This window comes from Meriones unguiculatus, chromosome 16 (assembly GCF_030254825.1).
Source record: "Meriones unguiculatus strain TT.TT164.6M chromosome 16, Bangor_MerUng_6.1, whole genome shotgun sequence".
NCBI lineage: Eukaryota > Metazoa > Chordata > Mammalia > Rodentia > Muridae > Meriones > Meriones unguiculatus.
This window is the reverse complement of record NC_083363.1, coordinates 41,815,925-41,840,003: the sequence shown is the minus strand read 5'-3', so window position 1 is coordinate 41,840,003 and position 24,079 is coordinate 41,815,925. Positions and strand designations below refer to the sequence as shown.

The window sequence follows — 24,079 nt, the reverse complement described above, 5'->3', positions numbered from 1 at the left end:
TGTGAGTTAATATGTGCATCCGTCCTGTCGTGTAAGGTTACTGCTGCTTCCTTGGAGTCAGATGACTCTACCACCTCTGGCTCTTACAATCTTCCTTCTTTCTCTTCCACATAGATCCCTGAATTTTAAAGTGAGATATTTGATGAAGACGTCCCGTTGAAGACCATGTGCTCCAACATTTCTCATTCTCTTCACATTGTTCAGCTATGAGTCTCTGTGTTTAAAAAAAAATCCTTTAAAATTGCATATAAACATGATACATCAAGAAAAGACCATAATATGAAAAGCCAAATGTGTTAAAAAAAAAAGACTACGACCCTAAGTACTGAGGCAATACAACCTTCATTATTTGGGAACAGTAGTTCCTTGAGAGGCAGCATCCTCACAGGACTCTACGAGTTCTTATCCGCTTCCTTTCTTTGATTTGCTATTGGCCACAAGATAATAAGTTTCCTCCTCATACATATATCCATCTGAAGCTAAAGCAGTAAGTAGGTCTTCACACTCTTTAACTAAAACTTCCAAAACTTGGACTAGAGTGGTGGCTCACTGAGTAAGAGCACGGTTACCTCTTCCAGATAACCCAAATTCAGCTCCCTGCACCAACATTTCAATTCACAGCCTCTGTTTCAGTTACAGGGAACACACTTCTTCTGGCCTTTCTCAGCACCAGGCACTGGTGTGGTACACAAACATACAAGCAGTTAAAAAACATAAAATAAAAATTAAAAATAAGTAATCATTTAAAAAAATTTAATCTCTGAAACTATGAGCCAAAACGAAGTTTTTATTTTCTTGCAAATTAATTGTACCAGAAATATTAATTGTTGAGCAAGTAACATTTTGAAACCTGAGTCCTGAAGAGTGGAGAGAGGAAACACTGTGAGGATCTTGTTTGAATTAGAGAAAAAGTCATGTGTGTAATAATTGATGAGAGAGGTGGTTCCTACAGGTGGCTCATGGTGACTCCATTTCAATACACAGTTAACACACAAGACAAGGGCAGCAAGCCAGAACTCCTTCAGGTGAACCACTAAAGACAAATCTTTCACAGCACTATGTAGTTAGAAAGTCCTGTTTCCACTGTGCTGACCAGTTACTACATTAGAATGAACAGCCAGATAGGTCTTGGATTATTTGGTGCATTTTTTTCATTTTGTTATGTAATTTAAACCACGCTGACTTATATGATATGTATACATCTTTATGATGTATAATTTGTTACTGGGTTTACAAAGGCAAATGTACAGTTTATTAGTATAAATAATTCAGATTTGCTACTCATTGCAATCCTATGAACACTCTTAAGAACACTACAACATCAGAAATTAAAGTGTGGCATGAGCATGTACTCCCTCAAGCAGACAGGCAACACACTCCCATTGTGATTCCTGTAATGGGCAAGGTAAATAGATATTCTCCAAGTCTTCAAGTTGGATGTTTACAAATTTTCAGAAGTAATTTAGTTCTACCACCTTATTTTCTATCATGGAAAAAGTTCTAAAGGGATATATATATATATATATATATATATATGTGTGTGTGTGTGTGTGTGTGTGTGTATACATACATGCACAAACATACACTTGCTCTGTTGGGTCTGTGTGTCTGATCACGTGTGTGTTCACATGAGTGCTAGGGCATGCCATAAGTGGACTTCAACTGTCCTTTATGTTGATATCAAACTTATGTTTTGAGAGAGCATCTCTCACTGAACTTTGCGGTTGGTGATTGGCTGATTGGTTGACCAGCAAGCCTCGGAAACCCACCTATCTCCTCCTCCTTAGTGCTGGGATTATAGGTGCATGCCATCATACCCCACTTTTCATGTGGATGCTGAAGACTGAGCTCAGGTCCTCATACTTGCAAGGCGGTTGCTTTACTCACTAAACAATCCTCCCACAACCCATACTATGCTTTGTAAAACAACAAAGAGTTGTCGTGGTGTAGACTATGAATGAATGAACAGACAAGTGCAATTTTCTTAATATTTTGCATAGAAAGTTCTGAAATAAGGTTAAGAGACAGCAATTTTATTTAATTGTTTTCTCTATATTCTCAAAAACATATCAATTCTTCTAGGAGAACAATCACATGTTGGGGAAAAAGTCTTCTATTCACACAGTAGTTTTGGATTACTTATCAATTGATTGATAACATTTGTCAAGATAATAGATGAACTATTTTCCTGATTAAGTTCACTCTCCCCTATTATAAGATGAAAATACATATTCTAACTTTTTTATCCGATGTATTGACATTTGTGTAAATGAGTGTGTGATGGTTTGAATGAGAATGGCACAGGAAGGATTGTATATTTAAATGCTTGATTCCCAGTTATTGGAACTGTTTAGGAAGGACTAGCAGGTGTGGCTCTGTTAAGATAGGTGTAGCCTTATCAAAGGAAGTGTGTCACTGGGGCGGGCTTTGAGATTTCAAAAGCTCATGCCATGTTAAGGGCATCTTTCTCTGCAAGCACATCAGGATGTAAAATTCTCAGCCGCTGGGCTAGTATTGTGCCTGTCACTTTCCTGATATGATGGACAAGCCCTCTGCAACTGTAAGCAAGCTCTCAACTAAATGTCTTATTTTATTAGATTTGCCTTGGTCATGATATCTCTTCACACCAATAGAACAGTCACTAAGATGCCTTGTATGTGGTTAAAAAAGTATATCATCTGGCAGAGTTGGTTCTTATTATGCTGTATATTCCTTGTAGCCAATAAGGTAATAACCAATATCCAGCATCTTCAATGTTGTGTGCATGGCCTTTGATTACATAGACAATCAACAAGATAACTTTATTTCCAGCTACCCCTTCTTCACTCCAAATCTCACTATTTTCCAAGTTTGCTTAACAAAGTGCCATAACTGTTATACACCATGTTTTTCTGAGATGTGTATTGTTCCGTCTATGTTTTATAGGAAAAGACCCTTTAGTTTCCATAAAAATTCAACTTTACAAGACAGTGCAAAGTTTAGCTTAAGATAAAGTATATTAAAAGTAAAATTACACTTTGATAGAATGTATACTCTAAATATTTTGATAAAACATGGACATAGAATATATTACTAAGTATTACAGTAGTATTTACATTCCTTACATTTTTATTTTAGGTTTTATAGGGCACATTATGGTAACTCAATGCCTATACAGTTGCTATATACATACGTATGTATGTATATGTATATATATATATATATATATATATAAATTAATGCAATTAAAACACTAAGTATTTCTGATTCTGTCTGTCACTCATTTAATATGATTAGAAGCTTGAACTCTTCTAATCTATTTAAAGATGTGCTGTAAATATTCTTTCATCCCTTATTTGTTTTCACACAATCCCTTACTTATATTCTTATTTTCTCAAATAAATTCCCAAATTTCTGCAAGAAAATTGGTAAGCACATAATAGGAACTGAAGAAGTGTCTATGGAATTAGGTTAAATACAATTCTAGACACAGATCCAGTATATCTTTTGATTTCCTGCATTCTGCATTGTATGGGACATTAGTCTCTTTCAGTCTACATAATATACTCCTTAACATTCAAAATAACAAAATAATTACATTACAGAACATACTGTTTTCAGTTAAGTTAAGGCATTTTAACTAGTCTTGTCCAGCTAAGGGCATTTTAACTAGTCTTGTCTTTTTTTTTATGATGTGGTGTGTGTGTGTGTGTGTGTGCGTGTGCGTGTGGGTGTGGGTGTGTGTGTGCGCGCAGTGTCCTTCGGGTGCTCTGAACTCTGAATGTGCAACGTAACTCCACATACAGAGCAGCCCTCTGCTCTTATCAACACCACACAGCCTGTGCAGCCCTCACTGCCACTCTGTCCTTTTTCACAGCCATGCGGCTCAAATTCTCTCTCATGGCCATAGGCCTGGAAGTTGCTATGATTGTTTTATTTGGATTATTTGTTGATTATGAGACCTCTCAGAGTGCCTCCAACCAAGTCAACGCCACAATGCCACCAACCGTGGACCAATTCTCTCAGTTGTATCCCTGTGAGTAAGCAATTTACTTCTTATATTCCTTCGGGTTGTGCAGGATCTCAGGATGTAAATATTTAAATGTTATATGATTTGTTACACATTTTTGAAGTAATGATAGAACTGTCTTGCATTTATGAGGGTCATGGGTATTATATGTTCCCACTACTACATTCTTGTCTTCTGAAAGTGTTTGGACAAACTTTGTTTAAATGTCAGAATAATGAATTCCAAAATAGAATAATTCATATTTTTAATTCATTGCATCTTTATCACTAAATAACCACCTTTAATATTTGGGTTTCTTTACTCATTCTTTAAGAAATAAAGGTATCGGTCAGCTTCCTTAAATGAAAGAGCCAAAGGCACATGCTGTACAGTAGAGATAAAGGCAACATGGAGTAAAGAAAAGAATACCAAAATTCAAGCTTGGATCCTTAAATATAAAAAGATATGTTTAGGCTGAAGAAGGAAGTTACTGGAGTTTAAATTCATGTATTCTGTGTTTTGTGATATTACGAAAAAGACTGTTTTTTTTAATTTCTTTATTTTTTTATATATTACAGTTTATTCACTTTGTATCCCAATGGTAGCCCCCATCTTCATTCCCTCCCAATCCCACCCTCTGTCTCTCTAATCTCCTCCCATGCCCCTCCCCTAGTCCACTGATAGGGGAGGTCCTCCTCCCCTTCCATCTGACCCTAGGCTATCAGGTATCTTCAGGACTGGCTGCATTGTCCTCCTCTGTAGCCTACAAGGCTGCTCCCCCCTCAGGGGGAGGTGATCAAAGAGCCAGCCACTAAGTTCATGTCAGAGGCAGTCCCTGTTTCCATTACTAGGGCACCCACTTGGACACTGAGCTGCCATGGGCTACATCTATGCAGGGGTTCTAGGTTATCTCTATGCATGCTCCTTGGTTGGAGTATGAGTCTCAGAAAAGAACCCTGGGCCCAGATTTTTCGGTTCTGTTGTTCTCCTTGTGGAGCTCCTGTCCCCTAAAGGTTTTTCTATTTCTACTTCTTTGATAAGATTCCCTGCACTCTGCCCTAAGTTTGGCTATGAGTCTCAGCATCTGTTTTAATACCCTGCTCGATAGAATCTTTCAGAGGCCCTCTATGGCAGGCTCCTGTCCTGTTTCCTGTTTTCTCCCTCTTCCTATGTCCATCCCATTTCCCTTTCAGAGTGAGGACTGATCATCTTACCCAGGGTCCTCCTTCTTGTTTAGCTTCTTTAGGTGTAAAAATTTGAGTATGTTTATCCTATATTTTATGTCTAATATCCACTTATAAGTGAGTATATACCATGAGCTGTGAACATTTCGTTTAAAAATAGAATCCTTCATTGAGAACAGAGACGAAAAGAGAACAACAGTTGAGCTTCCTGTTAGAACAAGCAGACTATGAAATAGTTAAAACACTGAGAGATTACCATGAGCCTGACGGAGTCACTAGCTCCTCTTCCGAGATAATAGTAGACCGTTATTTCTACATTTTTAAATGAAGCTCTAGCAACTTTCAGTTTTTTAAGTCATTTAAAATGGCAATTGTTATTATTGTTTATGACACCTGTTTAAATTTCTTAAAATAATGCTGTCGTGCCTATGTTTTTCAGAAGTACATACAGTGTAAGCTTTCTCATTTATAAGTTATGATCAAGGAAGACTTAGCAAACTACAACATTCAAAGTTAAGGGTAGAGTTAGGATTATAGACCACATTCTGAAACTGGTTACCTTTATATTTCATAGATATTTGATAGTATTTTTGGAGGGGACAGGAGCTCTACAAGGAGACCAACAGAGCCAAAACTTTTGGCCCAGGAGCCCCTGTAAACACTGATGCTCCAACCAAGGACCATTCACAGAGAGGACCTAGATCCCCTGCTCAGATGTAGCACATGGCAGCTCAGTCTACAAGAGGGTTATCTAATAAGGGAAGCAGGAGCTGTCTCTGACATGAACTCAGTGACTGGCTCTTTGATCACCAACCCTTCAGGGGAGAACAGCCTTACCAGGCCACAGAGGAAGGCAATGCTGCTAGTCCTGATGAGACCTGATTGGCTAGGGTCAGATGGGAAGGGAGGAGGTCTGCCCCTATCAGTGGACTAGGGGAGGGGCTTAAGGGGAGAAGAGAAAGAGAGGGTGGAACTGAGAGGAGATGAGGAGGGAGATATAGAAGTTAGTCAGTTAGTTAGTTAGTTGTGTTAATATAAATATTAAATAAAACTTTAAATGTTTATACTTTTCAGTTTAGAGGCAAATAAAGAAATAAATTAATTCAAACTTCTTGTATTTTTCAGCCATTCACTCATTAAATAAATACTTTTTTTTCCCCTTTTCTTGAGACAGGGTTTCTCTGTGTAGCCTTGGCTATCCTAGGCTCACTTTTTATACCAGGCTGGCCTCAAACTCACAACAATCTGCCTGCCTCTGCCTCCCTGAGTTTTAAGGTTAAAGGTGTGCACCAATGTGCCCAGCTTTGAATAAATATATTAAGTAGCAAGAATGTACTATGAACATTTATTCAGATAAAATGATTTCCACTTCATTATAGTGAGGCACCACTGTCTACAGTACATGGCAGCAAGAGACTGTAAGACAATATAAATAAGCTGTCAAAAATACTCCCCAAGATTAATGTCATTAAATATATAAAGATCTTAAGAATCTAATAATTCCCACAATTCAAGGTGAACCATTAAGTCTGGTGTCAAAGATTCTAGGCAAAATTTCAGTTCAAAATAAGGCAAAAGGTAAGGTGGAGGAAGTAGCTAAAAATATTAATTATTCCCTGGATTAATAATAAATGATTAATTCCTGGCAGTTTAGTATGCAGGCTACCAATGGGAGCTAACACTGTATCTTATTCTTTGCAAAATTTTAAGAACATACATTTTAAATCTCACCACACAAATATACATAACTGTAACTATGCAGACACAATGGGTAAATTAATTGACTTTGTTTTCAGGATCATATAACTCTTATACCCTTGTACGTATGTAATATGCAATAAGAGTTACATATGCAACTCTTGTACATATGCAATATGTTTACAATATGATGATTATATATTACAAAAATTTATTTTAAAAACTTATACTAACAATTCCAACATTCATCATATCATTTGCTGAGAGCACGGTATTTCCGTGGTAACATAATATATTAAGAAAATATTTATCATTCTTATGATTTTGTGAAGAATTTTCTAGGCTTTAGGATGTAGGTAGTAAGTAGTATAGACAAAATAGATGCAATCTGTACCTTCATGAAATATTTGTCTCAGTGAGAGACGGGAATGTGATGTGCATGTATATGTGTCTGTCTGTTTTAGATGTTAATAAAATGTATAGACTAAATTATCTAAATTGTCTTAGAGGTCAGTCTTTGTACATTCACTGCTTGACACACAATTTTAAACCTATGGATGACTCACATCCTAAAACTAACACGTTCAAAGAGCGACATGACCCTTATTAAAATAATTTGGAGAATAGTGGTGAAAATTATATCATTTGGAAAGTATATTTTTTCTAAATTTCAAACAGTTGACATATACAAATTGTCAACCTCTATTATTAGGAAACAATACTCAAGTCAAATCAACAAGCATTTGCGTACTAGCCTGGTGTGAGGCACTGTCCTAAGAGCTAGGATTTAAGGCAAAGAAGGCTGAATTTCCCAAGCACCTCTACAGCTTGCAGTCAGAGTGCTGAAAGCTTCTAAAGTTTCTCACAAATACATGAGGTAAAGTGATGTCATATAACCCTTGAATTTGCACATATTCCTAGACTCACCATAGACGGGTTGCACACTTGAATTTCATGTTTCTGAGATGCTAATTTGCAATACTGTATATGCTGTATGTTTGTTTTCTAAGGCAAAGAAGTGCTGGTATCTCTGTCAAGGGACATAAATTGATAAATCCATCTTGAAGTCAGTATAGTAAAAATGTGATTTGAAATAAAAGGGCCTTTGAGGAGAATTTATTAATAGATTCTGAAAATGCTAGGGCGTGAATACATAATTGGCATTTAAACCACACCAATAATCTTTTTGTACTTTTCTACACTAAAAATTTTACTTTCACTTTTAGTAAATCAAGTACTCAGAGGTAATTTTGAACATTCTGTATTTTTACACATTGTTCAGTTGAAATATATATTGACTCAATATGTTATACAAATGTTAACACACTTCATTGTGAAATATAAAATATATACTTATTCATTTATTATTTATACCGCCAACAATTTTTCTATGAAGGCCTTGAGAAGTCACAGGTCATCAGTAAGTTTAAAATAATGGATACAAGTTTCTAAACTTGTAATTAGAAATTTCGTTTTTCAAGGAACTTGAAAGGTTTCGTGACAATACAGCAACAAAACACAACCCTATTCATTGAAATGATAGCCACCATTTATTCATTTATTTAAAAAAAAAAATACCTGCTAAGGAAGAGAGGATGAGACCAGGAGGAGAGGAGGATGGGAACTACCATTGAGATGTAAAGTGAACCTCCCCTATCAGTGGACTTGGGGGAGGGGCATGGGTAGAGAAGAGGGAGGGAGGGTGGGATTGGGAGGGGAAGAGAGAGGGAGCTACAGATGAGACACAAAGTGAATAAACTATAATTAATAAAAATAAATTTAAAATTTAAAAATAAATTAAAAAAAGAAAATACCTGCTAAGTACTCAAGAAAGAATTATAAATCACAGGACAGACTTCTAATAGCAATTAGCTCCTATTACATTAGAAGCTAATTCAGCCCATGGATCAACAATCACAAAAGAACTTAATTTCTTCCATTGTCAGATTTTAGGAGTGTATCTCACATATTCGCATCATACTGATTGTCATCCTACCGTTTCACACAAAATGTTAAAATGGTATGTATGAGAGAGTCATTAGTTTATGAAGTTAATAACTTTCACTATTTTGCTACAAAATTCTTCATTAATAATCTGACAACTTGATAATTTTGTTTTCTTTCTACTAAAAACACAGAAGCTTACATGCTAACATCTTGAACATTTGTAGAAATATCGATGCAGTGAAAAAGAAAAGCAGTGTCTTAAATTGTCACAGGAATAGTTTTACCTTCTCAGACTGTCTGAACATGTATTCCAGGCACTCAGAAGTCTGTGATCAACCTTTGGGATTTTCATAGCATTCAAAATTATTCTGACTTTCCAGACTAGCAAAAGATGTAACTATGATTTACACTTAAAATTACCATGTAGTAATTTGTTCTTACAATTAATTATTCACTTCCTTTTTTACTGACAGGACACAAGCACTGAACAGTTTCTTTATCCAATATTAGCTGTTCCCAGAGAGCTATTCATTGCCATCTTTTACTGGAACTTTTATAATGAACACAGTTTGTCATATACGAGCTAACAACTCTGATGCCAGTGTGCTGAACTTGAATACTGACTTTAAATTAAATAGTTCTGTTCTTATGCAAGGCTTAGAAGCAGTAGACACAACTAGACCTTAAATATTAGTTGCAGAATAACTTTCTCCCTTCAGTTTCATACTATTGATTTAATGTTGAAGCAATGATAAGAGAATGTAATCAAAGTAATTACAGGCAATTGGAAACATGTTTAAGGAGCATAGAGCTCCTTGTCTGGGTAACAATTTATTCCAATTAGGAATAAATAAGATGGTTGAAGTAGAAAGGTGGTAGGAGAAACTGAGAGGGGACAAATAAACAGCTTGGAATTTTCTATAAAAGGCAGACAGTAAAAAGAGCAGAACAATGCCCTAACAGAAGAATACACTAAATATAAAAAGAGTGACATGAGGCAAGAGAGATGGTTCAATTAGGTAGAGTGTCTACCATAGCACCTGTCAACTGATTTCCAAACTGAGATGGAAGGAGAAAACTGACTCCTACAAATTGTCCTCTGACATCTACTTGCATGCTTTGGCATGTGCAAAGTGAGCCCACACACACACACACACGAGAGAGAGAGAGAGAGAGAGAGGCAGAAAGAGAGAAAGAGAAATATTTATATAATTTTATAAAAGGCCTTCTTGGACCAAGCTTTCAGCTCTTGAATGCAAGTATTCTGATGTTGTGGTCATTCACCATGACATATGTAGAAGCTTTGAAGTTGTTAAAGACACTATATTGCATTACCTACTTGTAACTAATGCTGAAGATTTTGAATATACACACATGTACCCCTACTTGTATGATGAGGAAAAAGCAAGTCTAGAAAATATTAGTAACTGATAAATGTAGGTAAATCATGTATGTATTCATTTTACCACAATTTTAAAATGTTTGAGATGTTTGAAATATATCTGGAGTGACTGAAAGATAGTTCGATGGATAGATAGATAGATAGATAGATAGATAGATAGATAGATATAAACAGGGACAAAGATAGAAATAGAAAAGAAGTGAAAATGTAATTTTAGAAGGTATTGATGATTAATACATTGAAAATCACAATTTCAACATTGCCTATAGTATCTGGTATATAGTGGCACTGGTATAAGCCACCAAAGCCATCAATGAATTTTGAAGCCACTGAGTCAAGAGCTATGGAGAATATTCCATTCATATAATCTGAAGGAATCATTGCCAAGATCCATTAATAGTTAGAAGAGAAAGGAGCATTTATAATGGAAAGATCTAGCCGTATAGGCTTAACCATGTGATCTAATTCATCATCATAAACGCTGTGTGTGGTGGCGGATGCAATAGGGAGGGTACAATACCTCCTGCATTGTCATATCACTGATAAAACACTGAGTGCGATTTTAGTTATAATGAACAACCGAATGTGTCTAAGTTGTAAGGTATGCTACATAAACAGTGAAATAAAACCACCAATAAAAAACAGGTGGGTCGACGACTGGTCAATTTTTAAATTATCTAAAGAGACACAACAAACAAAGAAAACACGTGAATCTTGAATGGGAACAGATATAGAAATTCGAATATAATTTTACAGAAGGCCTTCTTGGACCAGGCTTGCAGCTCTTGGATGCAGGTATCCTGCATGACTTATTAGGTAGGCTATTCATGATAAAGTTATTAAAGACAAAATATTACACCACCCACTTGTAATTAATGTTGCAGATTTTGAATATAGGTACATGTGCCCCTACATGAATAACGAGAAAAAAAGCAAATCTAGAAATTGACCATCCCCCCTGAGGGAGGAGCAGTCTTGCCAGGCCACAGAGGAGGACGTTTCAGCTGGTCCTGATGAGACCTGATAAGCTAGGGTCAGATGGAAGGGGAGGAGGACCTACCCTATCAGTGGACTTGGAGAGGGGCATGGGAGAAGAAGAGGGAGGGAGGGTAAGATTGGGAGGGGAGGAGGGGGCTACAGCTGTGATACAAAGTGAATAAAATGTAATTAATGTAAAAAAAATAAAAAAGTAATTTAAAAAAAGAAAAGGGAACAACTCAATAAATGCATGAAGTTAAAAAAGATTAATAACTGATAAATGTAAGTAAAACATGCATTCATTCATCTTAGCACATTTTTAAATGGCTGAGATGTTTGAAATCTGGAAGTGATTGAAAGATATTGTCCCTAAAAATCATATTTAATCCAAAAAGATGTGAGTTCACTGAATGTGTGAGTGAGTGGTCCTCTTATTCTTGTGCTTTCTCTTGGTCTTTTTTCTTCTGTTGGTTTGTCTTGTCCAACTTCAGTGTAATAGTTTTATTTTATCTTATTATATTTCATTTTGTATTTTTAAATGAATGAGTGAATGAATGAATGAAAATCTATCTACTACAGTGAGCGTTAACAACCGAATTGTCATTTATACCTGCTCAGAAAGGAAGAATCAGTTTGCTCCAATGGAGTGACACTGGGTATATCAAACATCCCAGGGCAGACGTCATGCTCGGGAGTAGTAAACCAACATGTAATGAACGCCACAGTCTGTGTGTGTGTGTGTGTGTGTGTGTGTGTGTGTGTGTGTGTGTGTGTGTTGCTTTTTGGGGGTTATGGTTTGGGGGGGTGAGATGGGGTACGGTTTTATTTTGTTTTCTTTATTTGGGGGGTGTTTGTTGTTGTGTTTGATGTTTGTTTATTGTGAAAGAACTTAAAGTTGATTGGGTAGTGAGGGGAGAGGATCTGGATGAGCTTGAGGGGAAGAATACAATCAAAATACATTTTTTAATATTTATTTTTATTAATTGCAGTTTATTCACTTTGTATTCCAGCTGTAGCTTCCTGCCCCATCCCCTCCCAATCCCACCATCCCTTCCTCTTCTTCTCCTATGCCCCTCCCCCAGTCCAATGATAGGGAAGGTACTCCTCCCCTTCCATCTGACCCTAGTCTAACAGGTTGCATCAGGACTGGCTTCATTGTCTTCTTCTGTGGCCTGGTAAGGCTGCTCCCCCCTCAGGTAGAGGTGATCAAAGAGCCAAATGGGATGGACATCATTGGAAGAGGGAGAAAATAGGGAACAGGACAGGAGCCTATCCCAGAGGGCTTCTGGAAGACTCTGCCCAACAGGGTATCAAAATCCATTTACCAGGTCAAAGAGGAAGACAATGCAGCCACTCCAGCTGAGACTTGATAGCCTAGGATCAAAAGGAAGGGGAGGAAGACCTCCCTTATCAGTGGACTGGGGGAGGGGCATGGGTGGAGAAGAGGGAGAAAGGGTGAGATTGGGAGCAGAGGAGGGAGGGAGCTACAAGTGGGATACAAGGTAAATAAACTGTAATTAATAAAAAGAAAAGGAAACTAAAGAAAAATACATTTTAACATTATCTTTCTGAATAAGAGCCCTAGAGTTTCCACTGAAAGGCTTCTAAAAGAGCTTCATACTGTTACATACTTATTCAAAACTGAGGCTTTGTCTAAATAGCTGCTCTTGTCAGATTCTCTGCATAGCCTTCCTCATTATTCTTATTTTTTCATTATTATATAGTCATTGCACATGGGTTTGGATTACGGATTGCATCAGTATCATATTAAAGAATATAAGTATCTTTCCCTTAAGAGAGGAAGGAAAGGAAGAAAGATTCTAAGAGCCAGAACAACAGGAACTCTGAAATGTTCATGCCATGCCTCTTTAAGACATGGTTCCATAAACCAGAAGAACACAGACTACATGATTAACAAAGCAGCAATCACCAGTGCTTGCATGGGTCTGAGATAGGTTCTCTGCATATATCTTATGGTTGCATAGCTTGGTGTTTTTGTGGGACTGCTAATAGGGGAGTGGAGGTATCTCTGACTCTTCTGCCTGCCTTCGTGACTTTTTTCTTCCTACTAGGTTGTCTCACCCTGCCTTGACATGAGGGTGTATTTTCCAGTCGTATTGTAACTTGCTAAGCTGTGTTTGGCTGATATCCCTGGGAAGGCTGCTCTTTCCTGAAGGGAAACAAACAGGAGTGGTTCTGGGGGAGATCCAGTGATGGGGGGGCGGGGCAGAGAGAAGTGGAGGGAGGGATAACTGCACTTAGGATGAAATATATGAGAAGAAAAGAAAGACAGAGAGAGAGAAAGGAGAGAGGGAAAGAGAGAAATGTCTCCATAAATAAGACCTGGACAAGGACGGCATCCATAGACATGTTAATGCAAAAACAGAAGTCTTATAGCATCCTACATCTAGACAAAGAAATATAGGCAACCAATGACTGCTATCAAGGGAGAATTAGCCTCTCCCCAGGTTGAGCTCCCTAACTAGTTTTCCAATACCAAGTGATTAGCCCTGACACTATGCACACACAAACGACAGAAATGGACATAGCAAATTAAACTTACAGGCAAATTAAACTTAAATGGGCTGAGTACACAGTAGGATAATAGATTGAGTACATATTTTAAATAGTTCCAAGGCACATTACTAACTTATTTGCAAGCTCAAGAAAAACTTCAGATTATGCCAACGGGAAGCAATTTCAGAAAAAGATATTTCTGAGACAGAGGAACATTTTCATACAAGTGTATACTATATCTTGAGAATCATATTTGTGTGGGTGTGTGCACATGTATACACAGGTGAAGTACACATTCACATGTGTCTACATGCGGGTTTCCCAGCCAGGGGCAGACATTGGCTCCTTTTCACTATCTTTGTTCCTGTTGGTCCCCTTTGTTCCCCTAGAAATTTCTGCTTCTTCTTCTATGTCATGTATGCATGCCTGGTTACTTATCTACATCTGCTCTCACTCCAACATTTTCATCTTCAGACATGCCTTTCCTGAAGGAGTATTTCCCCCCGAAGGGGTATATAGTTGGGTATGTTCCATCTATCTTAAAAACGCTGAATGAGCACACCGAATAACAACAGAGATAACAATATAAACAAAACAAATTCCATAAGAAGCATATGTACAGTGTGATAGCTGTGTGGCCCTGCACTAAAAAGATGGGGTCTAGATGATTTCCAGGAAAAGTCACGCTCAAGACATTCTGAGAAGAAAAAAAAACAAATGTATATGCATTAAGGAATATGAAGAATTTAAATCATCTTGTTTGGTTTGGGTGGTATAGGCTTAACTAGAACAAGTTTCATTTTAAACTGTTGGACTATCAGGGTCTTTCAAGATATTCTTTTGTAATATGAGCATGGAAGTAAAATGGAACAAAATTTGTGAAATATATAAAACTTTGCTAAATTAGTACTAACGAAAGATATGCTGCTGTTCCTGCTGCTGCAGTTGATGGTGATGGTACAGAACACAAAATTCAAATTATTTTTTTTTCAATGCAGTTTATTCAGGAACGTTGAACAATCCTCGGACCCCGGGGAAAGCCAGCCCACAGCTTAAATAGCCTCTGGGTAGCCAACCGCAGTGTGCCATGTGGGCAATGCAGATAGGTCCACATACATGGAAGCAAGCCAGATCTTCGGCCTTAGCCAAATGTGGAGTTGTTCGTGACAGAGAGCACTCACCATCGGGAAGGTGGGAGGCGGAAACCAGCTCCATCTTTAAGGCATAGCATTCCGCAGCTCTCTACAGTTCCCCCTTTTTGTTTTAGACGCATCAGGCAAGAGTAGAGGTCTGATCTCTGATATTAGAAATAAATTGGGACTTTGTACAGATGTTCATTTAGGTGTCATCCACCCAAAGAGCATCAGACCGTCCGATACCTTTTTCTCAGAGGCGGGACCTGGGGCATCAACCCGCATGCAATCAGACATGCTCTTCTCTGGGTCCAATTTAAAAAGTAGTAAGTAGAGGTTAGAGAGATGGTTCAGTGGTTAAGGGCACTTGTTGCTCTTGCTAAGGGTCCAAACTTGATTCTAAGCACCTACCTGTGAACAGTGCACAACCTTCTCTGACTCCAGTTTCAGGGCATCCCACACCCTTTCCAGCTTCCACAGACCCTAGACATGCATTTGTAAACAGACACACGTGCAGGCAAGCATGCATACACATGAAATAAAAATAAGTAGATTTCAAGTAGTAATACCAGAACAAAGTTGAACAATGCACAGTGGTAATTCAGCACTTCCTTTCCCATCTTCAAAACAACCCTTATTGATAAAACTGGGATTAAAGTTATTAAGTAGCTTTCCATAAGTCGAGTGTTTGGTAGAAAGAAGCTTAATTGTAACACAACCCTGGGATTTTGTTTTGTTTTGTTTTGTTTTGTTTTGTTTTTCTGGATTGTTTGAGGAGGCAATATTTATTTATTTATTTATTTATCTTTGTGGGGGGCTCTCATTACTTGGTTCTGTTTGTCTTCTTGTGGAGCTCCTATCCCCTTGTGGGTCCTTATATCCTTCCCTTCACTCTTATACAAGGCTTCCTGTGCTTTACATCTGTTTCCAGTAGTTGGGTGGAGCTGCTCAGAGGACAGCTACACTAGGCACCTGTCTGCAAGCATAGCAGAGTATCATTAATCATGTCAGGGGTTGGCAGTCTCCCAAGGGATGAGTCTCAGGTTGGGCCAGTCATTGGTTGGACATCCCCTTAATCTCTGCTCTATGTTTGTCCCTGCTCATCTTGTAGCCAGGATAAATTTTGGGTCAAATTTTTTTTGTGGGTGGGTTGGCATACCCCTCCCTCCATTTGGAGTCCTGTCTAGTTAGAGGGTGACCTCTTCAGTATCCATGATCCCTGTTACTAGGAATCTCAGCTAAAGTCACCCTCATATCCTTCCAGGAACCTACCCTGTCATAGGTCTCCAGAGAAGTTCCCACCCAAGTTTCCCTTCTCTCTGAAATCTCTCTGTCTTCCCGCCCCGACTATGCCCAGGTCTGATATAGACCCTCATTTCTCTCCATGCTCCCTCTCATACTCTGTTCCCTCTCTTAAGCTATTTCCGCTGTCTGTTCTATCTCTACTTCTGAGTGGGAGTTAAGCATCCCCTTCGGTTCTCCTTTTTAACTTATCTTATGTGAAACTGTGAGTTGTAATATGATTGTCCTATACTTTAGGGCTAAAATCCACTTATTAGTGAGTACATACCATGTATGTCTTTCTGAGTCTGGGTTACCTCACTCAGGATGATCTTTTCTAGCTCCATCCATTTTCCTACAAATTTCATGATTTCCTTGTTTTTAAAAGCTTTCCTCCCCAACTTGCTTTTTGGTCATGGTGTTTTGTTGCACTCGTAGAAACCCTCAAAGAGCAAACAGACAAAGTCAAAGACCTGACTGGGTGTTCTCAATGAATTTGCTGCTTCCCTAAAATGTGAAGGACACATCCTGGCCCCAAGCAGGAGCCCAGGGAGTCCTGACAACACTAAGATTTTAATACTTTGCGATTTCTCTACTAGTGTCCCCATTTTCTGTTGTCAAGTTGGGGGGAAATATTTAAAATAAAAGACAAAACACTGTGCTTGGGTATCAGGTTACAGGAAGCAGTGGGAGAAGAGAGCAAGGGAAAATCCTGGCCACTTCTAAATCAGTGTGAGCAAGGCAGATGGGAGACAATTGTGAGTAGGGGGTCAAAGTACAGTGATACATACATATGTATATATGAATACATTGGGATGAAACCCACCATTTGTACACTAACTAAAATAGTATTTTAATTAAATGGGAACTGAGGAGGGATTTAAAATTTGCTCCGCTGCTCAGTGCCCCTCCCCTTGGTTAACATAAAAAGGAAGTTTTACAGCACCCTCTGCATCTTTATAAAAGCATGGTTTGACTCAGATGAGGGTTTCTCAGCAGTGGCGCTGTTAGCGTTTTGATCTAGAAGCCTCCTTGAGGTGAGGGCTGTCCTGTGCAAGCAGTCTGATTAGTTGAACTGCCAGTCTCTGCCCTCACTCTACCCCACTGCAACCAAACATGGCCCCAAATACTGTCAAATGCAAATACTTCGGTGCAATGTCAGCATTCTGCCAAGAGCCATTGATTAAGAAACACCTTGGAAACTCTTAAAACTTGTTGGAAAATAATCTTCCCAGCATGCAAATCCCTAAATAAAACTCGTCTTCCCCTACAAAGTGGTCACTTCCTTATTTTAAAGGCAGAGCCTTATTGCACAGGACGACGTGGGTTATCTGTCTGGTTTCCGTTCACAAGCTCCTATCCCGATTTTTCTGAGCTGTTTGATCTTTACTCTCAACAGCCTACAATCTCTTTCGCTGAGGCGCTTATGCCCTCTTGTGGCCGGAATCAGTAACACAAGTTGGAGGCAAAATCAAAAACGTTAGTTCGCGGATAATTTATAAAATCTTTTCCCACCTATAAAATGTCTAGTTTTCCAAAAACGTGTATGCAAATAGAACCTTCAGGATAATTCTCACCAATGAGAGACATTACAAAATTTAATAAAATGCTTTCTAATGAGTTGCTTACGGATCACTTTAAAGCTAGTAGATTTGTCTCAACTAGGATTTTTATTACTGCAACCAAACACCATGACCAAAAAGCAACTTGGGGAGGAAAGCGTTTATTCAGCATAAACTTCCGTATGTCTGTTCATCACTGAAGTCAGGACAGGAACTCAAATGGGGCAGGAACCTGTACGAAAGAGCTGACTCAGAGGCCAGAAGGGGGTGCTGCTTAACGGCTTACTCCGCTAGGCTTCTCAACCTGCCTTCTTAGAGAACCCAAGACCGCCATCCCAGGGATGGTACCACTCACATGAGCTGGACCCTCCCCCACTGATCACGAATTAAGAAAACTCCTCACAGCTGGATCTCATGCAGGCATTTTCTCAACTGAGGCTCCTTCCTCCCAGATGACTCTAGCTTGACACACAAAACCAACCGATACAATGTTGTTTAAAAAAAAAAAAAAAGGGGGAAAAAGACTTTGAATACTGAGTTAAGAACAACAACAGTGAAGCATCCAAGTGGGACATCGGTATCTCATGCCTTTCTCCCCAAGGCTGAGGGGAGGGGATGGAAAGATCTTAAGAGCCGGAGTTGAGAGAAGTTTGCTACAAATGTCTTCAGGATTTGACATTCGCAGTTTTGAACTCATGGCAGCTGTGGTGTGTTTCCTGCATAGGCCCACATAAGATCAAACCAATCAACACTACAGCATGGAGGGGCCAGGTGCTCCCACCTCCAGCTGAGGAGCTATCAGCAGCTGATGGTCCATAGGGGAGGAAGAATCCGTTTTCTCTAGGTTGTCCCTGCTCCAGTGGGTGGCGCCCTACACCCATGGAATACAATGGCTTGTTTAAAATGGTGGAGAAAGATGAAACGCAAAGAAGGGAGTTCTAATATGACATAAATACATTTTATTCACATATGCAAATACAGGGAGGTTTTCCGTCTTGCAGATGAAACACCGAAGTCCCCAGACAATAAGTGACCTGTGCAACCTCACACAGCCACATAACAGGATTGGGAGGGCTAAGCTAAGGATTCAAACGACAAGTATTTGCCTGAATGTTGCTTTAGTGCTTCAGGATGGCTTAAAAATAATACAAATTTTGGTTTGTGTGTTTGGTATATAATGATAACTTTTATCATTATATACCTTTGGAAAATGGAGAGAGACTAGCTCTCAGATATTTGTTTGTCCATCAGACTCTAATAGTTTGTCTCTTATATAGAGAGCCAATGCTCCAAGTTCAGGGGAACAAAGGATGAAAATGCCCTAACCCCTTCAATCAAGAAATAGTAGGAAAGGATTAATTTCACTTCTAAGGTCATCACTTAGGGAAGTCATGGAAGGAACTCAGGGCAGAAAACTGAAGGCATAAACTGGAGCCCAGGCTATTAGCGGATCCTTACTCACTGGCTTTTTCCTCGCTGTTTACTCGGCCTGCTTTCTTATGCCATCCAGGACTGCCTACCCAGGGATGGCGTCGCCACAGTGAGCTGGCCTTCCCGCATCAATCACTCATTAACAAAATGCCCTACAGACTTACCTACAGGCAATCTGATGAAGGCATTTTCTCAATCTAGGTTACTCTTCCCAGACAACTCAAGCTGCGTCAAGTTGTCAAAAAAAAAAATAAAATAAAATAAACGAACTTAACCTAACCATGACATTTAATCTGCTCTTGCAGTTTTATGCAAAAGAAAAAGCATTTACCAAATATTAGAACATGACTCTTTGAGCTCTTTTTACTCAAAGATATTTTTCGTTTGCTCTTTTTGCAGTATTTCAAGATGTGCATGTCATGATATTTGTTGGGTTTGGCTTCCTCATGACCTTCCTGAAGAAATACGGCTTCAGCGGTGTTGGTTTCAACCTCTTTCTTGCTGCGCTGGGACTCCAGTGGGGTACAATTATGAAGGGAGTCCTTCACAATCACGGACAGAAATTTCACTTCGGAATCAAGGAGTGAGTATTTTTGAATGTGAACACTTGTGCCCTCACCTTTAAAGTGTTGAAATCTTAATTCCTACACTGGGAATTAATTAAGTCATGAAGGCAAAACCTTAACGGTAGGATTAGTGCGCCGTTCAAAGATACGACTTACTGTGCTTTTTTTTTTTTTTTTTTTTTTTTTTTTGAGTGCAATTTACTCTTTATTCAGTTTACTCTTTCTTTCTCCCTCAGTATGATAAACGCAGACTTTAGTACAGCCACAGTTCTAATTTCTTTTGGTGCTGTCCTGGGAAAAACAAGCCCCATCCAAATGCTGATCATGACAATTCTAGAAATTGCTGTCTTTGCTGGCAACGAACATCTGGTTACTGTTACATTTGAGGTAAGGGTGAGAAAATATGTAATTGTTATGCTCTGACTACCAGTTATGGCCCCCACAAGCCATGGGTACCTAGTCTACATAAGGGCAAGAGTGCCACTAGACCAAGTAGTAAAAAAATAGCCATTCTGTAGAGACCTCTTATTGCAAAACGGGGTAAGGAGAGTTGCACATCGTTTCACCTCCTCTTTATGGAGCCCAGGAAGGTAGGTATCACTGTTTCTGCTATTTCTCCACAGTAAAATAATCAAAGATACTAAGTGATTTGTCTGAGTCTGGACGTAAGCCATATTTTTAACTCTATAACTCATTTGCTTGTACTGTGTATCAGTACCTCATTCCCATATTTAAACAATTATGTAAATAGTCCCATATAAAGCCTTACGTAGGATCAAGCTTTTTTCTCCATGAAAATGTCACTGATTCCCTTGAAGATAAAAGAATATGTCTGACCACTCGATGTATATTTTTATGTATTTGGACTTGTATTCGACATTTGATTCAAGTAATAATATTTTAAATTTCTTTCAAGTATTGATGATTTACCAACAAGCAAAATTAGTTAAGGTTTCCATCTTTATAAAGCTTAAAGCACAGTAGTTTAGTCAACAATCATATAATTATATATCCTCTTTATGATAATTTTTGTTTGTGACAAATTGTCTGAGAGACTTAAGGGAGGAAAGATACATTTTGATTCATGCGCTCATAGTTTTCAGCCTATAATCCCTTGGCTCCATTGTTTCTGGGTCCATACTGAGGTAAACCTCTACACTGGTAGCAAGCAGTTATTCTGCTGGTGGATTGGAAACAAAGAAGCCAGGAACAAAAATAATTCTACTAAAACTACTTCTTGTAGTTTTCACCAAGTTCTAATTGCCAATTCAGTCATAGACCCTTCAGTCAATACTTCCATTGAAGGTGTAAAATCCCTCATGATACTATCAAGTTCCCAAATCCACAGCTCTGAACACTACTGGGCTGGGGACCAAGCTTCAACACATGAGCCTTTGGGAAACATTGCATAGCTAAGCTGTAACTTTCACATCCTCCCAAAGACACAGAAAATACATAGTTGAAGTGGGGTTATGAGAAAGACTATTTATTGACTGTAGATTAAAAAGCAGGGAAGGAGTTCTCTGAGGAAGTGACAATGAAGCTATGTTGTAGTATGTTGAAGTTTCACAAGTCACTAAGGAGGACAAATACACTAATGCCAAAGAAATCTCAAGAACAGAAGTTCATCAGTGGTAGGGGACTAAAGGAGAAGTTGAGTTGCAGTAGATAAGAGAGGTTGTCCAGACACTGGAAAAGCTATCTCGGTAAAAAGATGAGATGAACTCAAGGCCCCATGCTTGGCATGTTGCTTAAAGAAGGACTAATTTGGTGGATTCTGGGAAGGAAATAACAGGAAGGGTTCTTTTGCTACAAATAGGTGAACATTTACAGGACACAGACTTACATGGTGTTTGTAAAGTACAAATATAATTAACGGTCACCTATCTCTCTCCTGAAACCATATGGTAAAGAGAAGTAAGGTTCCTGTATGGAAGTGTTCAGAAAAGCTGAACGTTGTGGATATATATGCCAGTGTGATAACTGAACTCAATTCAGTGAAATTTCTCTTTAAAGCCACTGGATCTTTTTGTCTAGTCAAAGATGGAACAAACCAAGAGCCTGTTCTGCTAACACAACTCTAAAAATATTAAATTGTTGATGTTTTCATTCATCTAGCTTAAGTTGCATAAGGAAATGTTCCTGGTTCAGAATCCTGAACATTCTCTCTAGAAACATAAAATAGAGAACACTTGATTAAATCTGTATCAAATCCTAAAAAAGGAAACAAAACACATCTCTTCAAATCAGTATTGGAATTCAGCTGGTTTTCATGTTGGTCCATTTAAAAAATATATAGAACCTTGTGGGGAAAATGACCTTATTAAGGTTCAAGTCTTTGAGCTATAGTTAAATGAACTTTAACTGTGAGCCAAATAAAAGGAAGCCATTTTTGTTTTGTGTCAAGTGCAATACCTCATAGCTCACTGAGCATTCCTTGAACCTGAAATAGCCTAGCATGTACTGTGTGCCCAGTAAAGACCTGGCATTTTAGGAATATGGTCTCACCCGAGTACCAACAAAACTCTATCACAGTTTTACAAATCGTGAAGCTCAGGAACATTTAGTGATTTTCTTTTTCAGCAGCCACATCACAAGAAGTATCTCACCATTGCATGTCTCAAAAGTTTGTAGTACATTTTCTTATTTTTTTTACCTTGTTTTCTCTATTTAACATCTCCTCTTTCATTGCATTTTTGCCTGTAATGAGACCCAATTTTACCCCATTTATGCAAATGCGATTTTATCCCGGCAGGCCTCTGATATTGGGGCATCCATGACAATCCATGCCTTTGGAGCCTACTTTGGCTTAGCTGTAGCTGGTGTGCTATATCGGCGTAACCTCAGACGTGAACATGAGAATGAAGAATCAGTGTACCACTCTGACTTGTTTGCCATGATTGGTGAGTAAAATGAACCTGACACTTGTCTGTTTGATGATACCCGAACTTGAATGTGCGCATATAAAGATGCTCAGAAGTCTCTTTTGGAGATCACTTTGTTTTATGGTAGGGAAGTAGTACCTGCTCTGCCTGGCTTTTAGATGATGAAGCTGAAAAATCACGGACGTCAGTTCCCAGAGCAAACTATCCTCTAATGTGGTCTTTCGTATAATAACTAATACCATTCATGGTTTACAGGAACACTTTTCCTGTGGATATTTTGGCCCAGCTTTAATTCAGCCATTGCTACGCCTGGCAATAATCAGCTTAGGGCCATCTTCAACACATACACGTCACTTGCTGCCTGTGTGATCGTAGCCTATGCTTTGTCCAGCCTTGTTGAGCGCCGAGGCAGGCTAGATATGGTAAGTGACAATTGAATCAATGGAAACTTCCTTAATGTCAACAGTTGCTCTATAAGAAAGTCATTATGCATCAGAGCTAAGCCACCAGTACACACTACAAAACAGCAGGCTTTAGAGAATGTTTTGAAAATAATATTTATTTTTTCACTATCTGCACTACTAAGATGAAGTCAAGGAATTTGCAACTTTGTGAAGTATGTAATCACATAAAAATAAGACATACAGGGTTTCTTTTTCCTTCAATATAAAATTAAGTGCTCTTAGCCAGGTGTGATGGCTCATGCCTGTAATTCCAGCACTTGAGGAGGTAGAGGCAGATAGATATCTGTGAGTTTGAGGCTAGCCTGGTCTAGAAAGTGAGTTTAAGACAGTCAAGGCTACACAGAGAAACCTTGTCTCAAAAAAACGAAAGAAAGAAAGAAAGAAAGAAAGAAAGAAAGAAAGAAAGAAAGAAAGAAAGAAAGAGAGAGAGAGGGGGGAGGGAGGGAGGTAGGGAGGGAGAGAGAGAGAGAGAGAGAAAGGAAGGAAGGAAGGAAGGAAGGAAGGAAGGAAGGAAGGAAGGAAGGAAGGAAGGAAGGGAAGGAAGGAAAGAAGCTGAGTGCTCTTAACTCCACAAATACTTTCCATTACTACTTGAATTGTCAAAAAAGGTAAGGATGGATGTTGGTTCCATTTTCCCATCTGCAAGTGATCTCAAAATAAGAACAATTCTGTGCAGTCAGTGGTAAAATTTCCTTCCTTCAGTAGATGGCCCCACACCCTTGCATGTATGAGCAGCACCAACTGGACTTATATGGGGTATCAAAAAATGTGAAGTTGGAATGAGATATGTTATAATAACACATAATACAGGAGAGGTTGGAGGAGGAAAATAAGAGGTAGTTATGATTATATTTCATTGTATATATACATGATTTTTAAATATTTTAATTTTAATTTTTTATATTAATTACAGTTTATTCACGTATTCCAGCTCTAGCCCCTCCTTCATTCGCTCCCAATCTGACCCTCCTTCCCTCGTCTTCTCCCATTCCCCCTCCAAGTCCACTGATAGGGGATGTCCTCCTCGCCTTCCATCTGACCCT

General features: G+C 38.6%; 1 protein-coding gene across 1 annotated transcript in view; it reads left to right on the top strand.

Moving 5' to 3' along the window:
• Nucleotides 1–3,851: 3,851 nt before the first annotated feature.
• The window catches only part of Rhag (Rh associated glycoprotein), a 34,729-nt gene continuing 14,501 nt past the window's right edge, over nucleotides 3,852–24,079 (top strand). Inside the window, exons 1-5 of the mRNA XM_021659038.2 lie at nucleotides 3,852–4,015; nucleotides 19,521–19,704; nucleotides 19,924–20,074; nucleotides 22,443–22,590; nucleotides 22,828–22,994. Of these exons, the coding sequence (XP_021514713.1) occupies nucleotides 3,859–4,015; nucleotides 19,521–19,704; nucleotides 19,924–20,074; nucleotides 22,443–22,590; nucleotides 22,828–22,994 (807 nt within the window). The 5' untranslated portion in view covers nucleotides 3,852–3,858. The remainder of the gene's footprint in view (nucleotides 4,016–19,520; nucleotides 19,705–19,923; nucleotides 20,075–22,442; nucleotides 22,591–22,827; nucleotides 22,995–24,079) is intronic.